The sequence below is a fragment of the Cydia pomonella genome, chromosome 2 (assembly GCF_033807575.1).
Source record: "Cydia pomonella isolate Wapato2018A chromosome 2, ilCydPomo1, whole genome shotgun sequence".
Lineage (NCBI taxonomy): Eukaryota > Metazoa > Arthropoda > Insecta > Lepidoptera > Tortricidae > Cydia > Cydia pomonella.
Window position 1 is genome coordinate 6,878,395 of NC_084704.1, and position 18,089 is coordinate 6,896,483.

General features: G+C 34.6%; 1 protein-coding gene and 1 pseudogene across 1 annotated transcript; both read left to right on the forward strand.

Annotated features, from left to right (window-relative positions):
* Positions 1 to 3,687: 3,687 nt before the first annotated feature.
* Positions 3,688 to 9,289, forward strand: LOC133515629 (uncharacterized; annotated as a pseudogene).
* A 2,902-nt stretch (positions 9,290 to 12,191) lies between these two features.
* Positions 12,192 to 17,824, forward strand: LOC133532553 (glutathione S-transferase 1-like). Its single transcript, XM_061871284.1, has 6 exons — positions 12,192 to 12,284; positions 15,308 to 15,462; positions 15,602 to 15,660; positions 15,788 to 15,929; positions 16,519 to 16,709; positions 17,180 to 17,824. The coding sequence occupies exons 2-6, from the start codon at positions 15,319 to 15,321 to the stop codon at positions 17,292 to 17,294; spliced, it is 651 nt and encodes a 216-aa protein (XP_061727268.1). The 5' UTR covers positions 12,192 to 12,284; positions 15,308 to 15,318; the 3' UTR covers positions 17,295 to 17,824.
* Positions 17,825 to 18,089: the final 265 nt, after the last annotated feature.

Genomic DNA, 18,089 nt, shown 5'->3' on the forward strand with positions numbered 1-18,089 from the left:
AAAAAATCTGTCTGATTGAGTTTTCTGAAAGCCTGTTTACTTCTGATTACCTAACTATTAAAAACCATTAAGTTTCCGTTTCGTCGTCTCCTAGTTACTGACCAAACTTTGCTTATTAAAATGAAATAGCTTCTGAGCGGTTCTTCGGATTATCCGCTCATTAACTTTACTTTGGTTCTATCAAAAAAAGTATTTTCACCACACCAACTGGTAAAGGCCCTCTTGATTGTTCATAAACGAATGAGAAAGTTATTTTGAGTTACATACAAATTTTGAGTTGTTTCCTTATGTTAGCTGACGGAATCGACTTTTAAATGACGATTTTGAATGATAATTTTTTTATGACGTTCATTTGGATTTGATTTGGTTTGATAAAAAACGGTGGTAAGTATTTCATAGTTATTATTTTTCTCGCGTTGGTGTGGTGTAAAGTTTTGTGTTTCACTCGGTGGCAAAGTTTGTTCAACAATCGTGCCTTGAAATCCTTGCAACGCTCATGATTCCATTTCTCAAACCACTCGCTACGCTCATGGTTCCAGTTTAGAGTATTTCGCTTGCTCAGGTATAAATATTAGCATGAGCGGTTAAACAACAATTTGCCCCCTTGTAAAACAAATAACTATTTTTGGTCAGGATTTAAGAATTTTAAGCGTTAATGTTCAAAATGTTATATAATATTTTAAACATGTAATTTATACTTAACGAAGTTTTTCCTGCCTATAAAAGCAATAAGCAAAAACTCGCCGCGTTCATCCGGGTTCATGGAAAATCCTATTTCTAATGCATGGAAAGCCATAAATATAAATATTTTCATCAGCTTGTCACACACGTGGAAGCGTAAATTTACTCCCGCCCGTGTGGGGTGTTACCTTTTGCCGACTTAACTCCCCTAATCAATAAATAATGTTTTTGCACAAACACCCAAGAACTTAGCTTCGTCCTTTGATATCAAACGATATGACATATTAAGTATATGCGAAATACTTGTATATTAAAGTAGTATTTTAACGTTATAGAGTATGCACTCCTTTTTATTTAGCGTCCATACTTACCTGTATTTATCCTAGTTGTCAACGTTATGTAGAGAAGTAGAAGAGGGAGCTGGAAGGGGTAGACCTCGGCGGACTTTCTCTGATCAAATCGGGGAAATCCTGAAGAAAGGCCAGGTCAAGAGCACCCTAAACCGACGAGCGTGTATAAGGAATGTCATGAAAGTGAAGGAAGCGAAAGAGGTATGTCAGGATCGTAGCAAGTGAAAATCCATGGTCTCTGCCTACCCTTTCGGGAAATAGGCGTGATTATATGTATGTATGTATGTATGTATGCAACCTTATAAATAATGTAAGTTACTTTCACTATTTGATAATTTGTTATACATCCTAGTATATCATTGGGTAAAATATTTATGTCGAACCGTCTCAGTGGATCCCAAGATACAGGCTTAGTCTAGTTTGGGACACGCAGGACAGCATTTGTGCAACTTTTACCTTGAATTCTGTTAAGATAATAAATTATTCTAATTCTTAACTTTAATGCAGCAATGAAATTATTTTTTGCTATTTGTTTGGTGAATCCTTACTTTCCTATTAATGTTGCAAATGCGATAGTAACTTTGTACGTTACCTATTCATATTGATAGTTAGAGGACCCCGAGACATACATAAGATTTTATCACCGAAATCCTCCCTTAAGAGGAAAGGGGACGGCCGCTTCTCCAAACAGACGTAGTCCCCATTTTCCTCTCTGGATATTGACATTATGGAAAATATTTTTACATAGTTTGATATATATTAACAATAGCTATGTTTAACTTTTTTCGATATTTTGATTATTGTAATAATTAGGAGCGAAAAAGTTATCATACTTTTAAAATGCTCACAAACTCATAAAAAATTTCCTATTTCTGTGAAAAACCCGTTCCCGATTTAAGTAAGCAGGGTTAGTGGCTGCTGTAATAATGCCCGGTAGTAAAATTACTCTATTATGTAAATAAATGGCCCCTACTCCCATTAGTGTAATTAAGCAAAAGGTTTTCCTTTCCACATGAATAAATCCAGCTTATTATCGCCATCTATTGGCGAGTAGTGTGAACTAAACATTGCAAAACGCGACATCTTTTGACGAGTGGCGTTTTGTGAAAAGTTGCGTTTAAAATTCCCACACCTCTCGATAGATGGCAAGGTTGAAGGAACTTGCTTATAATGCTTACAGTTAGTTAAACTTTCACACAGAGGGCAATACACATTTGGAAGGACTACAGTGGGAGGTATATAAAGGATGGCAGAACTAGACAATGAACTGTAAAGACCTAGTCAGAGATGGCGTTTTGAGAACGTATACTTGAGTTCATATAAAAGGTAAGTTTTCCTAAAATACTGTGCAATCAAAAATTATTTGTACACATTTAACCTATCAGTATCATATAATCTGCAAAAGAAATCAGTTTCATGTTATATATATATTTCGAATTTACTTTGCTAACAATCATTCAACACTAATAGCTACACGCATGGTTTAAAAAAATTAACTCATTATTAGTTTTATTATTTTTAAATACCATCCTGAATCTAAATAATTTCTCTTAGTATATATGACCAACAATCACTTGCAGCTGTTATTAAACTTAAATTGTGTCGCTTAACTTCAAACTCAGATAAATCCATTCGACCCTCTCAGCAAATATCTACCTTATTACCTTTTCATAATACCAAAATCGAATAATCTGACATATGGATTTACCTGAGTTTGAAGCTAAGCGACTCAATTATGCATTTATTTGAATAATCCTAATTTGTTTAAATCTTTCGCCACCCTACATTAAGTTTCGCACTTGTCACGAAACTCGATGCGAGAAGAAAAAGTAGCGATAGGCTGTTTTTTTTTTGGCATAAATTGTCAATAACGTCAACACTAAGTATCGACTTTGTCAATATTAGAATTTGACATAAAATTACGAAGTATTATTTCACACATACCACATAGATTTCAAATGGTGTCTTAGTACGTTACAACTGGTGGAATTGGTCAAATGAAAGAACGATTTCATGAAAGGTATCCTGCGTCGTCGGTACCGGGACGAAATTTATTTATAAGGATGACCTTCGTGATTATGCCTAGTTTACTGTGACCGTCAACGCTCAGTGCCCAGGGCCTCATTCGACCTCGAGTCCATCCGGATAGACTGTACAAAAACATACGAATGTTTTTTATTCGGAATCCGCAAGCGAGTACAAGAGCTGCTGCACGACACTTTCGTTAAATGCATCAGACCAACATCCGTACCATTTCCAACCAGTTCAAGATCTAATCTTTTTTATTATTTTTATTGATTCAAAAAAATTACACAGCATTAAAGCGAACGAATACACTGTGAAATTTATAATACACAGTATTTATACAACCTTGGTACATGATACAGTTTAGAAAGGAAAAACAGAACAAATGTAAGAAAGAAGACTAATACAAGACAGAAGATTCTCGCTTATCCATCGTCTCACAGAACTTCATACATTCTTTACACAGATCCTTGAATGATTACCGACTCTTGGATGCTTGGATTACAGAATCTTGGATGATTACCGACGAAAAAGGATTATGTGCCGGTAGCTGTTAGAAAATCTGGGAGCAAACATATACTGTGGACTGACGAGGCAACGTTTACGTGAATCGGGCTCGTTTACGCCCATAATGAGCATGGAAGATATCCACACGTTACGCGGAGAGAAGCCTATCAAGTGAGGTTCAGCCTTAATGTGCGAGCCGGCATTCTCAACGATGTATTGATTGGATTTTATTTCGTTGAATGGACGAAACAATCTCCAATTTCTATAAATGTGGTTCCAGAATTTTTAATAGAAGTACCGGAACTTGATGAACTTGCATTATCAGCACGAGCACCAGCTCATGTTCAAAGCGAAGTTCGTGCTCATTTAGATAGAGAATACCGTGGAGGATGGATCGAACTAAACGGGCCTGTCTAACTTAGATTTTTATCTAAGCGGAGATATCAAACGGCTAGTTTACGAGTATATGAACAACCGTCGAAAACTTGAGGATGTAAGATCCGACTAATTTGTGTTGAGAAATATAAATAATAATCTAAGGCGAACAGCGAATTTCTGTTTACGGATCCAGGGCGAACATTTTGAACATTTATTAAAATACGTCTAAATAAAAATTAAGGAAAGATCTACTGTCTCTTTTTTTGTAGAATGGTAGACGAAGAAAAATTATTTACGTATTACGTTAGTATTTCTTAGACAAAATACAAAATGCACTGTATCGTTTTCGGTTTAATTTTTTTTTTTGAAAATTACGTTTTTGTTAATAATTAACTAAACAGCTCCTTCATTGTGAAGGACATTACGATTTATGATTTAAAATTCATCCTGTATATCCATTATCTTTTGCCAAAGTATACTAAAAAATTAAAAGTTCAGCTAATAAATTTATGCAGTTAGTGCAAATTAAAGATATTTTATATTTATACCAATATTACCTCAATTTCATCTTTGTTTTTATGCTTTACGGATTTTATTTACACATAATAAAATTGAGCTCCTTATTAAAAGCCTGAAGCAATTAAAATATTAACTCTAATTTATAGTAAAGAACAATCGCTGCATAACTTTAATATTGTCTCTAATTAAATCAATTAAGAACGTCTAGACGAAAAGAGACGAAGGTCAAGTATTAGCGTGAAATAAACTGCGTAATGAGCATTCTAAATAAATCCGCTATCATTATATTTAAATTTGAAAAAGTCAATATTTTCTGACTCCTTGATGATTATTATTCGCATTCGAAATAATAATACCTACTTAACAACAAGTAAAAACACTAGTAAGTGACATCAAAATCCTGGTTGAAAGCCAACTTTTTAACAAAATTGATCGGATTTGACTAAATCGTTTGACAAAATATAGATAAAAAAAACCAGTTAAAGTAGTAGTAGCGCCGGACGCATTCCTAGACATGCCAGCATCAACGACGTCATCCGAAGGGCCTTTGTCAGCGTCAAAGATCCGGCTATACTTGAGCCTGTCGGTCTGGCTAGGGACGATGGCAAGAGGCCCGACGGTATGACGTTGGTGCCTTGGAGGAAGGGACGGCCGCTAGTCTGGGATGCTACATGCGTTGACACCCTCGCGCCGTCTCACCTTCCGGACACCAAAAATGATGCTGGTCATGCCGCGTCCATGGCAGAAGACCTCAAACGCCGCAAATATGCCACCCTCGGCAGTAGTTATATTTTTGAGGCGTTTGGTGTCGAAACGCGAGGGCCGTGGGGGCCAAGCGCGCGTCGGCTTTACAGGGACTTAGCCGCGCGCCTTATAGACGCCACAGGTGACCAGAAGGCTGGACAGTATTTTACTCAACGCATTAGCATTGCCATTCAACGTGGCAATGCGGCCAGCCTTCTGGGCACACTGCCCATCGGCAGTGACTTGTATTGAAATATTATGTTAATGTGATATTTGTAGAATCTGGTTACGCAGTACTGGCAGTAGACGGAACCCTGTCAAAATTGTATTTGTGTAGCAACGGTTCAATGAATTGTTTGTTTACTTTTATGTATGTCAGTCGGTCAATAACAGTTCTCATGTAAACACTGAATAAATTTCTAGTATACACTTTCTTAGTTTAACTGTGCTATAGATCTCTGCTAAATAGTGATAGGTTTATTCCCCACAACTTGGAGGACGTGTTTTATTTATAGGACCTTTATTTTAAGTGTATTTATAATTGTTATTTTTATTTTTAAGTTTATGTATAAGTTATTGTTACATAAAATTAAACTAAAAGTGTTAAAGTAGTTCCATAGAAATTTCAAATAATGCTGTACTAAAGAAACCAATTTACCTTCTTTAGTGACTTCGTAAACTCGAACTTTATAAGCACAACCATGATGTTAACAACAGTTTAATTACTTTTATTATATATATTTTTTGTAATATTTCTTAATTATTAATATTTAAGTCAATACAACTTGCATAATAATGCTAGGTTACATGTCAAATGCTAACTGAATCTATAGCATTTACATTATTTACCATTTCAATTCAACTTTACATATTCAAAGTTACTTGTACTGATACACTGGCACTTTGGAGCATTAACGTTGCAGACTAGGTTAAAGACACTTTTTAGCTTGTTCCGTAGCCAAATGGCCAAAAACGGAACCCTTATGGATTCGTCATGTCTGCCTGTCTGTCCGTCCGTATGTCACAGCCACTTTTTTCCGAAACTAAATATAAGAACTATACTGTTGAAACTTGGTAAGTAGATGTATTCTGTGAACCGCATTAAGATTTTCACACAAAAACAGAAAACCGGGGCAAGTGCGAATCGGACTCGCGCACGAAGGGTTCCGTACCATTATTCATAAAAAAACGGCAAAAAAATATGTTTGTTGTATGAGAGCCCCCCTTAAATATTTATTTTATCCTTTTTTTAGTACTTATTGTTATAGCGGTAACAGAAATACATCATCTGCGAAAATTTGAACTGTCTAGCTATCACGGTTCATGAGATACAGCCTGGTGACAGACGGACGGACGGACAGCGAAGTCTCAGTAATAGGGTCCCGTTAGACCCTTTGGGTACGGAACCCTAAAAAAGAACAATACATTTTGGGGGTTCCCCATACTTAGAACTAAAACTCAAAATTTTTCTTTTCATCAAACCCATACGTGTGGGGTATCTATATGGATAGGTCTTTAAAAATGATATTGAGGTTTCTAATATAATTTTTTTTCTACACTGCATTGTTTGTGCGAGAGACACTTCCAAAGTGGTAAAATGTGTGTCCCCCCCCCCCCTATAACTTCTAAAATAAGAGAATGAAAAGTGGTTTGAACGAGATCTAGTAAGTAGTCTTTTTAATACGTCATAAATGGTACAGAACCCTTCATGGGCGAGTCCGACTCGCACTAGGCCGCTTTTTTTCGGTATGACGTATGTACTAAATAAATACGCATCAGAATAAACTTGCAAGTGTAGGTATAACTTATAAAGTCATATTGGTACCGTGCGACGTGCATGGTGGGGGTAAGTAAAGCGATCGCAGCGCATGCCGCGGTAATAATTGGTACTAGTTGCGGAACAGCGTCTTTGACATTTCCTACAATCTATAGGTATGGCTCGAAATTAGGCATAATTGTTGTTGTGTCGTTAACTGCAAGAGTAATGGCATAAATAGTCGGTGCAGATTCTATATATTTCCTACAGCACCCTGGAAGTTGGATCAAAGAAATAAATGGATAGCTGCTGTGAAAAGAAAAAAGTAAGAGATATTTATAACATCAAAATTCTATGTCAATACATATTATTTACGCTATATTTTACATGATATTCATAATTGTCTTTATTATTTCAGTGTGGATCGCCATGGTCTCCAAAACCTCACGACAGAATTTGTAATGAACATTTTATGGGAGGCAGAAAATCAGACGCACAAGAAAGTCCACGTTGTTCCCACGATATTCCCTGCAATATATAAAAAAAGTGAATGAAACACAAGCTTTAGATAGATATGCGCGCTTGATGAACCAAGAAAATCTTAGCTGCCACCACCAGTCAAGTAAGAATTGTCGAGGAAAATGAACCAAATCATTGTGAACTTGAAACAAATCAATGTGAACCTGAACCAAATCAAAGTGAATCTATTGCAGTCAATCGAGAATGTCAAGCCAATATATTTTATTAATAAAATTTAAGGGAATCCACCTTCATCTGCAACAGCTTTATCTACAGTGATCATTGTGATGCTCAAATCCAAGTGAATATAGCTACAACTTCAAAAATTGTAGTGACAAATAGTTCCAGAAAGAAAGATAAATGCTGTTGTACTGACATAAAATCTTATGTGGACCAATCCACCGAAACAGAAAATCAAGAATTTGTAGGTATGTCATCCATAAAAAATGATCAAGAGCTTGTAGATCTTGCAGGAGTGTCATTTAGCAATTTTGATTTGCTAGGAAAAAGATTAACTACTGCAAAATGTACAGTTTCAACAAAAGACCGGCTTCTATTTTTTTTAAAGAAAATGAAAAATGGCTTAACATTGACTATATGAGAATAGGTACTTACGATTACACTCGTTTTATATGGCGTTAATGTAACGGAGGTTTGGCGAATAATATCGGCTCGTATCAGATGACTACGACCATTACTTCGAAGCTCTTCAACATTTCTGACATGCTCTGCCAACACCAATTTTTTCCCTTTTTCCACGGTCTGGGTTTGGAAACTCATGTCATGGGTAACACTTTGGAATCCGGTTTTTATTATCATATCCATTATTCCTACAATAACTTTAATAATTTCCACTTAAAATAGCATTAATATATGTTTCAATATGTATTGCATTTATTTTAATAACGGAATAACGTTAGAAATTATTCGTGTGACTATGTCATTATTTGAAATCTTCCCCGAGAGTTGCGCATGCTAGAGGGCGTGACTGTGGTGCACGCTCCCAATAGTGCAAACAAAAATTCAAGACAAAGGGTGGCTATACCGAGAATAATCATGTAGTGGCTGAATCAGCTTGCGTCTATAATATTTTTGAATAGTAAGAAGACACTTTTAGACGGCTACTTATGATAACTACGATAGACTTTCGCGAATCACAATAATATTGACTAGTTTTAAAATGCTTGTAATGGTTTTATGATGTCAAAAACTAGCCGCGCAAAAAATTAACACTTCGTCACATCATCACTTTAACCCGGAATAATCCAATATAAAATTTATTTTATTTCTGCTTGCTCCTGATATTTCCGTCCATAAAAGGTATTCGGTTTCAGTTCGAGCCATTGACCACTATACTATATCAGATTAAAAGTAAAATTTATTACTTTTGAGCGCCAGCCTCGGCCCAAACTGGATTAACTCGTTTTTGATGAAAGTTATAAACGGCCACCAATTTTAAAGTGCTTTCTGATAAAAAAAGGGTAAAAAACAATAGGTTTATAAATCAAAAATTGCCATAAATACGATACGATTCGAAATGAAATAATATTAAACGAATTCAATACGACGATATGGTAATTCGTTGAGCCTTTGATGGAATATAAGTTCAAGTTTGGTATCCAATTCTTTGATTTTTGGGCAATATAATTAACGGGTGTCAAATAAAACTTCGGACAGACTCTGAAATTTGTTCAAATAAGTTTCAAACATGTTTATATCTCATTCTAGAAAATGAGAGAAAGGTGGCCAATAATGTTATTAGGAATCGTAGATTGGGCATTATGACTAACCCCCTCATTCATAAAACTCGGCAACCTCTTACAAACCTCTGTTGAATTTTGTCTCTTTCTAATAGAAATGTCATGTCGGATCGAGACAAACTATTATCAACGGTTTGTTACATCTGACAAACATTTATGACGCCAATAGAAATTAAATTAACTTCTATTCAATACTAAATTAAATTAAAAAAAAAAAAAAAAAACATTTATTTCAGACAATTGACAATCCATAATTTATAAAGTTAATTAATTAGAACTAAAATTAAATAACATTAACATACAATTATATAAATTAAATACTATTAGACTTGAATAAATAAAAATAAAAATTAAATATTAATAAATAATAACAAACATTACATTAAATTAAATTTCTTATATAATTAAATAGGTATATAATATATTCCAATCGATTATTGTCGATTATTATGCGGATCAATTGCCTGATTATTCACTAAAACCCCGTGATAAAAACGCAGCAGTTAATATTTCCCGCCCAACAATTAGCATTGAGTTTAAAAAGCTAATAGTTTCCAACAACGAACGGCTCAGTTGTTCGTGACATAACTAATTACTTTAGCACTCAGAGTTTTGGACTTTCGAGTTTTCCAATTCTAGACTTCAAAGACAATTAGGTCCCAGTGAAAATATGGAAATAGAAATAAAAACCAGTTAACTAGGCCTGTTATTTATACAGCTTCTTTATGTTGTTCATTATTACAATGTCTAGATTCTTGAAGTTGACAGTGACAAAATAAATAAAAACCTATGGGCTAACTAATAATACATGGAAATCGTACCAAAAAAGAGATGTTGCCTTACATCAAATGAGGTAGTTCTGTTTTTTATATAATATGTTATTAGTGATGAAATAGTAATGACAAATCCAAGTTTTCGACCTCGAAAGCCCTTCGGATCATTGTGTGTATAATATACAGTACAGTGAGGGAACTTGTTATAACTCGCATCTCTTGTATATCTTTGATGGACCACGCTTGTCCTCTGAATCCACAGCACTTCTTTTGCACCCAGCGTATATGGTAGCATTTCTTCGTCAACCTGATCAGGCAGGTCGAAATCGTCATCTGACGGTGCATCATCAAAGAATGGTTTTTCAATGTCGGCACACATCTGATATATTCTCGCAGGATCACCGAGGGCTGGGTACAACCTTTCAATTATGACATGAAACTATACACACGATGCATTAAACTAATAAGCAGCAGTGCAAAACAGAAATAAAACATACTAAGATCTAGTACAGCGCCATCTGTCGGCAAATTTGGTCATAATTATGTTGCTTTTTTACGGCTAATTATTGAACGAACTGATTTAAATATTTTATTTTAAAGAAATAACGTTTTCATAAATGCTTTTTGTTGATTTAAAAAAGTATGTATCTGAACGAAAAGCAATTGCTCAAACCCGTTAACGTTTAGGTTATAATGAGCAACTTTTATTATGGGACCAATCCCTAAATCGCCAAAAATAAAATTGATTCTCCCATAGGAAATTCCAACAACAGACCAGCAAATTGTACGATCTCACTCGATACCTAACTTTTTGTTTTTCGAATAGGCGTCAGGGCGTCACCATTCAATTATTTAAGCAAGCAGCAATGCATCACCTGGCGTACAATTGTTATTTGTTTTCTTCGACACCTGGCTATAAGGCTAATGGAGAATTGTATAATGCATGTGACATGCGGCCGCCATAAAACTGGCCTTGCGTTGGATCTGTCAATAATATTAGTAACTATGATCACACCAAGTCGAATGCACAAGAGCTAACAAGGAGCACGGATAAGGTATATCACTACATAGTATACGGTGTACTTAACACGATGAACCGGAATGATTTTAGCAGTGCATTCCTGATCATATTTGAAGACTAAAATGTCATTTTTCTGGAATTTGCCTAGCTTCAGAGTAAAAACCAACAAAAAAAACATCTTCGTATTTCCACTTAGTACAAAACGCCGCTTTGATGGAAATTATGCCATTATAGGGTGTAGTTTAAATAACCTTATTGATAGTTGTTAAAAAGTGACATACATATTAAACTTTACAAAAACCAGATTTTACGAAAAAAAAGTAAAAAATCATTTTAAGTGACATGTTTACCAATAACATTTGATTTTTAGGTACCTATAGTCTGTTTTTTTAATCCGTAGACTAAAATGACAACCACAAATGTCAAACGTAGTAATAATGTGACCAGCTTAAAACAAATAGTGCTGGTCTTTGATTCCGGTTTGTGAATAACCGATAAATATTAAATTAATTTTAGATTCAAAATGAACAATGAATGAAATCTACTCACTACATAATAGGAAGTAAACAATAAATAAAATGTACTTACTCAAACATTTAAAAATTGCATTATGAGCTTCAAGGTGACTGTTAATCCTACAATAAAATCGCTTTTAAATATTAGAAATATTGTGTATAGACCTGGATACAAACTTTCTAAATGCCTCAAAATGGTGTTACATGCCTATATAAGTAACTCCCAATAGTTTATTTTCGGTTAGTACCGGTTGTAGCACATCACTATTTATAAGACGTAAAAAACTAAATGTCATTTTAGTCTACGGGATAAAAAAATAGACTTAAGAAAACAAAAACTTTTTTTGCGAAACTTACATAAACTCTTATAATATGTTTTCCGTCTTTTGACCTCAGATACGCGTGGTTAAAATCTTAATCTTATAACCCAGCCTATATACGATGCACAATTTTATATACCGTATACTGGTAAAGAATTATGTTTTTGTATTATGTTCAAAAAAGTTTGAATACATAAAAAAAGAACTTGTAAAAATATCTAAAGTCCGTTTTAATTGATTTTTACTTTTTTCCAATCCACACCCATGTTTATGCCACGTTTTTGCCACATCCATTGGTATTTTATCAGTTATGGGAAATTATAACTGGTCAAACAAGATGGCTTACTAGTTAATACAACAAATCGACTTAGTGCAGGACGGTCGTCTGCAAGAGCGTCAAGCTAACTTAAATACATGTAAGTACCTATACAATGAGATTTTATAGATATCACTTGCTATTCTAATTAAAGGTATTAAATATTTTTAATTACTACTATATGAATGAAACAGCCATTTTTTTCGATTTCGAGGTTGGTCCCATAGTAAAAGTTGCTCAGTATGACCTATATATTCACCCCGTAAATTATTGCAGGTGACTAAATAAACATAAAAAAAAAAAACCAAATCTTTTAAACGTAATATTGAACAAATACGTTTTGATTAGTTACTTCCATACACCAAAATAAAATGTATCTACACATTTTTACGAATTTGTGTATTTGATAAAAATGCAGAGATACGATCTAATACCTAGGTGCCTACTAATCCCATTAAATCCCCATATCTACGCAAACACAAACCACTGATAGCAGCAACATTCACCGCCAATGCATCAATTATAATAGTTAATGGGTGAGCCGTATACTCATTTGACTTGATTTGACAAAGTATCATTGATCCAAACACACAATGTGTAAATCAAAATTCGTTATTTCATTGGACATTTTTTTTTATATCGATTAATAGCCCTTCATTGTAATTTAATGTTTGAATTATAATTACGATCGATGTGTATTTTAGATTTTTGGTTTATTGTTTTTAAGTTTGGTCGATTGTGCTGATTTTATTTACATTAACTTATATGTAATCCTCTTTTTACGCAATATTGACGTGTAATGAATTTTATTAATAAGAATATCAACATAAATGAATATGAATGATATTACTCAACACATTACAATGTTATCATAGCAATAAAATAAGCTAGGTACAATATACATTTGAATATGTACTTCAAAGCGTCTACCAAAATTTATTTAAATATTGCACGATACAAAAACGGACAAAAGACGGATTTACAGCCTTAAGTTTCTAAACTTGTAGTACAAGGTCAACTTTAAGAATTGGTGACATGATTACATGAAAATAAATTGTATGAATAAAAAAACAGCAATAAATAAATACCATGTTTTAGACAAGTTATTTGTATTAAAATAGATAATGCCATTAGCTCCAGAGGGCAATTTAGGCGAAAGCATCCTCAGTTTTCAGTGTAATCAAGAAACTCAAAGTTATAATGGAGTCTAGTTGTCTCGACAAAGTTAAAATGGTACCAATTTGTACGCAACGTGCCCTCAAGAACCTAAAACTCCACAAAGCACTAAACTACACTACCAACGAGGCGAAACGTGCGAATTATGGCCTTCTGAATTTTGTTTAGGGAATATTTGAAGTTGTAATTCTTAACAATAAATATTACTACAATTTGTGATTTGGTTTAAATTTAAAAGATAAGTATGATAGGGGTATACACTGGTAACAGATTTCAATTCAGAATATTCTTTAATATTTTTCCTACTCCTCTACTGTTATCTGTCATTTATGCATTCATTAACACGAATATAAGAACATACATAAAAGGTTTCAAGAAAAGTCTATATTGTCTATTCCTCATAAAAGCTCTAGTGCTTTTAATCGCTATAACGTTACTGCGATTAATGGCTACCAACCTAACAAAACCAAAACGAATACAGTTTTAAACTAAGTGCATTGCTGCCAACTTACAAAATATTCATTTGGTTGCATAGTAAAAATAATTACTTCATAAGTCAGAAACACGCATGTGATACCCGTAATATAGCAACACCCATAGACTACGAAGACCGCTTAGCGTTGCTTGTTAGTCTCCGTAGGCTACGGTGGCCAAAATTGAGAAAAAACTGTCCAAAAATTTAATTTAGCAAGTAGCAAGTACCAGGGCCTCATGAGTTACGAGGTGTCGCTGACCGGCCGGCCGCGGCCCGGGGCGGGCCGAGCGCGTAACAAGGTATGCTCGCGCGTCTTGGCTATATACTTTTGCTGTAATTTGTTTACCTAAACTAAGATTTATTTTTGATGACTCGTAGGAAAAATATTGTATGCAACGTTGTATAAGTAGGTCAAAAAATGCTCGTGGCGTATTCCTTTACACTGTTCGCCTACGCCTTCGGCTCCGGCTCACATTGTAACTCACGCCACTCGCCTTTTTTGACCCAATATACAACTGTTGCATAAAATACTATAATATATTAATTATAATAGAAGTGATAATGTTGCTTTGTAACCTTCTCCAATTCAACGTACTACTACTTTTACTAGATATAGTTACCTACTTAAAAGAATTGTTTTAGGTGCATACATAGATAATGCTTTATATATATTTTAAGGTCTGGCCGATAAATATAATTTGATTTCATAACGCACAGAATATTTACGTAAAGCTCGTGCAATAATTTACTGTGTAGTCATTATATATGTAGATGTCCCTAAATATCTGTACATTAGCTGTTATCTTTTATCTGTCCTATCTTGTATATTTATGTAATGGTGGCACTAGTACCATTACATAAGTACACAAGCTTTATTGAGCTTAAGAGTGGAAGTGAAACTGGGTCGATTTGTGTAAGATTGTCCCAATATATTTATTTACTTATGTTTATTTTTTACTGTTTGTTTTAACAATAATGTACTTACAATCTTATGTATACCATGTTTATGGCAAAAAAAATCATTCATTAATTTCATTCAATCATTCATATTTTTTTCAAACGTCTGTAGCAGTGTTGATATTGCTGTTGTCACAGTAATTTTTCTTGATAAATTGCTGCCGTCGACGCCGAATTGTTATAGCGATTAAATTGTTGAATCCATCACTCATTTTGTCAAGGAAACTGCCAGTGATATCGCCCGCGTCAAAACAGTAAAGTTGCAACAGCAACACTGCTGCAGTCATTCAAATATCAGCATAAGAGCCATCCCACATTAGCGATAGCGTCTCCCAAGCATCAGAATCTAATCAACGTAATGGCTGTTGCTCGACGCAACGTCGGCGGAACTGCGCAGCGACTTAATATTTCGTAGAGTTGACTAGACGCCGACGCTTGGGAAACGCTAGTAGGGGGTGGTCCTAAAGTAAAAGCCACGGAAACAAAAAAGCGCGACTGTTGCCTACCGATTACAGTTGCGTCCAAGATGGTGCTCACTCTGTACAAGTTAGACGCCAGTCCGCCGGTACGAGCAGTTAAGATGGTAATTGCGGCCATCAACCTACCTGATGTGGAGTATGTTGACGTCAATTTGCTACAAGGCGATCATCTCAAAGAAGATTATATCAAGGTATGAACCTTTCAATCCTAAGTATAAGACTCCCATGAAACTCGAATGAAGCTTGCAAGTTTATAATGTATTTACCTTTAGCAATAACCCTCGAGCATTCAAATTATCTAAATGGTTAGTTGTATATTTATATTTGCAGATCAATCCACAACATACGGTTCCAACATTGGCTGATGATGACTTCGTTATTTGGGATAGGTAACTATTTAACCAAAATCAACTTGACTAAAACAATTACTATCCATTAAAATTTTATTTTAGTAGGTCTGATAGTTGAAATAATTTTGTCACAGAATATTAAAAAAACATATTTTTTTCTATTCAGCCATGTGATTGCTACCTACCTTATAAACATGTACGCTGACAACGACTCTTTGTACCCATCGGATCCAAAGACACGAGCTCTTATCGACCAAAGAATGCATTTTGATTGTAGCATTCTGTTCCCACCTATACGCGAAGCAGTAGTGAGTAGTAAAACCCAATATTATTTTGATCTATTCACATAAGGTCAATGTGGCAAACACGGCATATAAAATGTATTGCTGGGAAGAACGTCATAGGGCAAGAATTCTCGTATTTGTATGCGTACGTCGCTCAGACAAAAAGGAAGCGTGAATCGCTTCCTTCTGACCTACCGAATATCATCATCATGATGATGATGATGATGATGACTCGACTTGCATTTTAGACGGTCTTCGCCATATTGACCTTAGTGTATGTATTATCATCGAAACAGTTAAAGCTATCCCACACTAGCGTCTTTTGAGCGTCGGTGTCTAGTGAGCGCTATGGAAAATGGCGTTGCTGCAGGAGACACTAGTGTGGGTGACCCTTAAATGACCTTTCGAAAAGCTAACTGTAACGATATAAGTAGGTTAGGTAAGAGTATTGCTTAATAGATACTAAAAGTTGCATTTTTTCTTATTATTCTAGATTTTCACTTTGCCATATTAAATCGTAGTGATTTTTTTTTTGCCACACCCGCCCAAACCAAAAAGTTCATCTGATATTAGGTTTATTCTGTTAATATTTCTCTATTCTGTAAATTTATAGGGCCCAGTTATTTTCGGAAACGACAAAGCATTCCAGCCTGAAGTGCTGCATAAAATCCAAAGTGGCTATGAGTTCACCGAAAAGTTCCTCACAGGGGAGTGGCTGGCCGGTGACGACTTGTCAGTAGCAGACATCTGCTGTGTCGCCACTATCAGCACATCGAACGAAATTTTACCTATTGACGAAACTTTGTAAGTTGTTCACACTTAATTTTTGGTTTTGCCTAGTTGAAAGATTATCAGCGTTCAAGTAATCTAGACTTGCATGGTGATGATCTTGGTACGAACACTGTATTTTTTTTATTATAGGAAAAATATTTAGGTCTTGAGTTATGACATGAAACAACTTCACTAATATATTACTCAAAAAGAGTAGAAAATAAATACATGATATAAAAGATAATATATGTACATAAACTAATTATTTATAAAATGAAACTAGATTTAAATTAAAAAAATAATACTTAACAAAACAAAATACATCGAAATAAAAAAAGACCGTTCAGATGGTGCCGAGGATACTGACATTTACTTACATGAAAAGTTATTATGAAATGTGTTATTATGGAAAAATGAAGTAACAAAGTTGTGTAACAGATTTTTTAAATGCCTTTTATACCAGCAGTACAGCAGTTTAAAACATTTTAACTTAAAAATTTCAGGTTCCCAAAACTCGCCGAATGGATGAAGCGTTGCTCAGAACTGGAAATATATAAAAATGAAAACGAACCCGGGTTAAATATTTTCAGTCAAATACTGAAGAGTAAATTGGCCTAGATTTAAATTAATGAAATGCAAAGTTGAGACAAAAATATATAAATACACGAACACATAAGGTATGGTGGAAGACTATCACCGGGACAAGACAAACACTTGTATGGAATCTTCATACTGTTTGTCTTGCACCGAGCAAAATAAACTATGTTCGTCTTACCCCACCTTACCTTAATGAAGGATTTTTTTTTATACTACGTCGGTGGCAAACAAGCATTCGGCCTGCCTGATGGTAAGCAATATCCGTAGCCTATGTACGCCTGTAATTCCAGAGGAGTTACATGCGCGTTGCCGACCCTATTCAATTTAAACGCATTTGTGAAAAGAAATTCAATTGCTCTAGCTAGGATTTACAACACGCTATGTATTTAATGTTAAAAAACGTTATAATATAAAGATGTGCACTATAGACATAGATGTGAGAATTCGTAGTAAAATATCATTATTTAGTTAAGCTAAATAAGTACCTATGCAAATATGTTGCAAGATAAACATGGTATATTGGTACAAGTAATAAAGTTAAGTTATAGTAATGTAAAGTTGTCTTATTAAATTACCGAGAGACTGTCGTTTAATACATCTGCATTATATTTAAGCAGTTTAAAGTTATTCCAGGTGATTTTTTATGACTAAAGAATGAATTCCTAATTCATCAACATTACAGAATAATCAAATCGTGTCGGACTATTGACAATAATTAACACAATGTGTGGTAGGTGGTCTGAAATCGCCTACTATTGCCTACCCCAAACTTTTTTATAGACTTCATCGGGTAGTTACGCAAATCTGTTTTGAAAT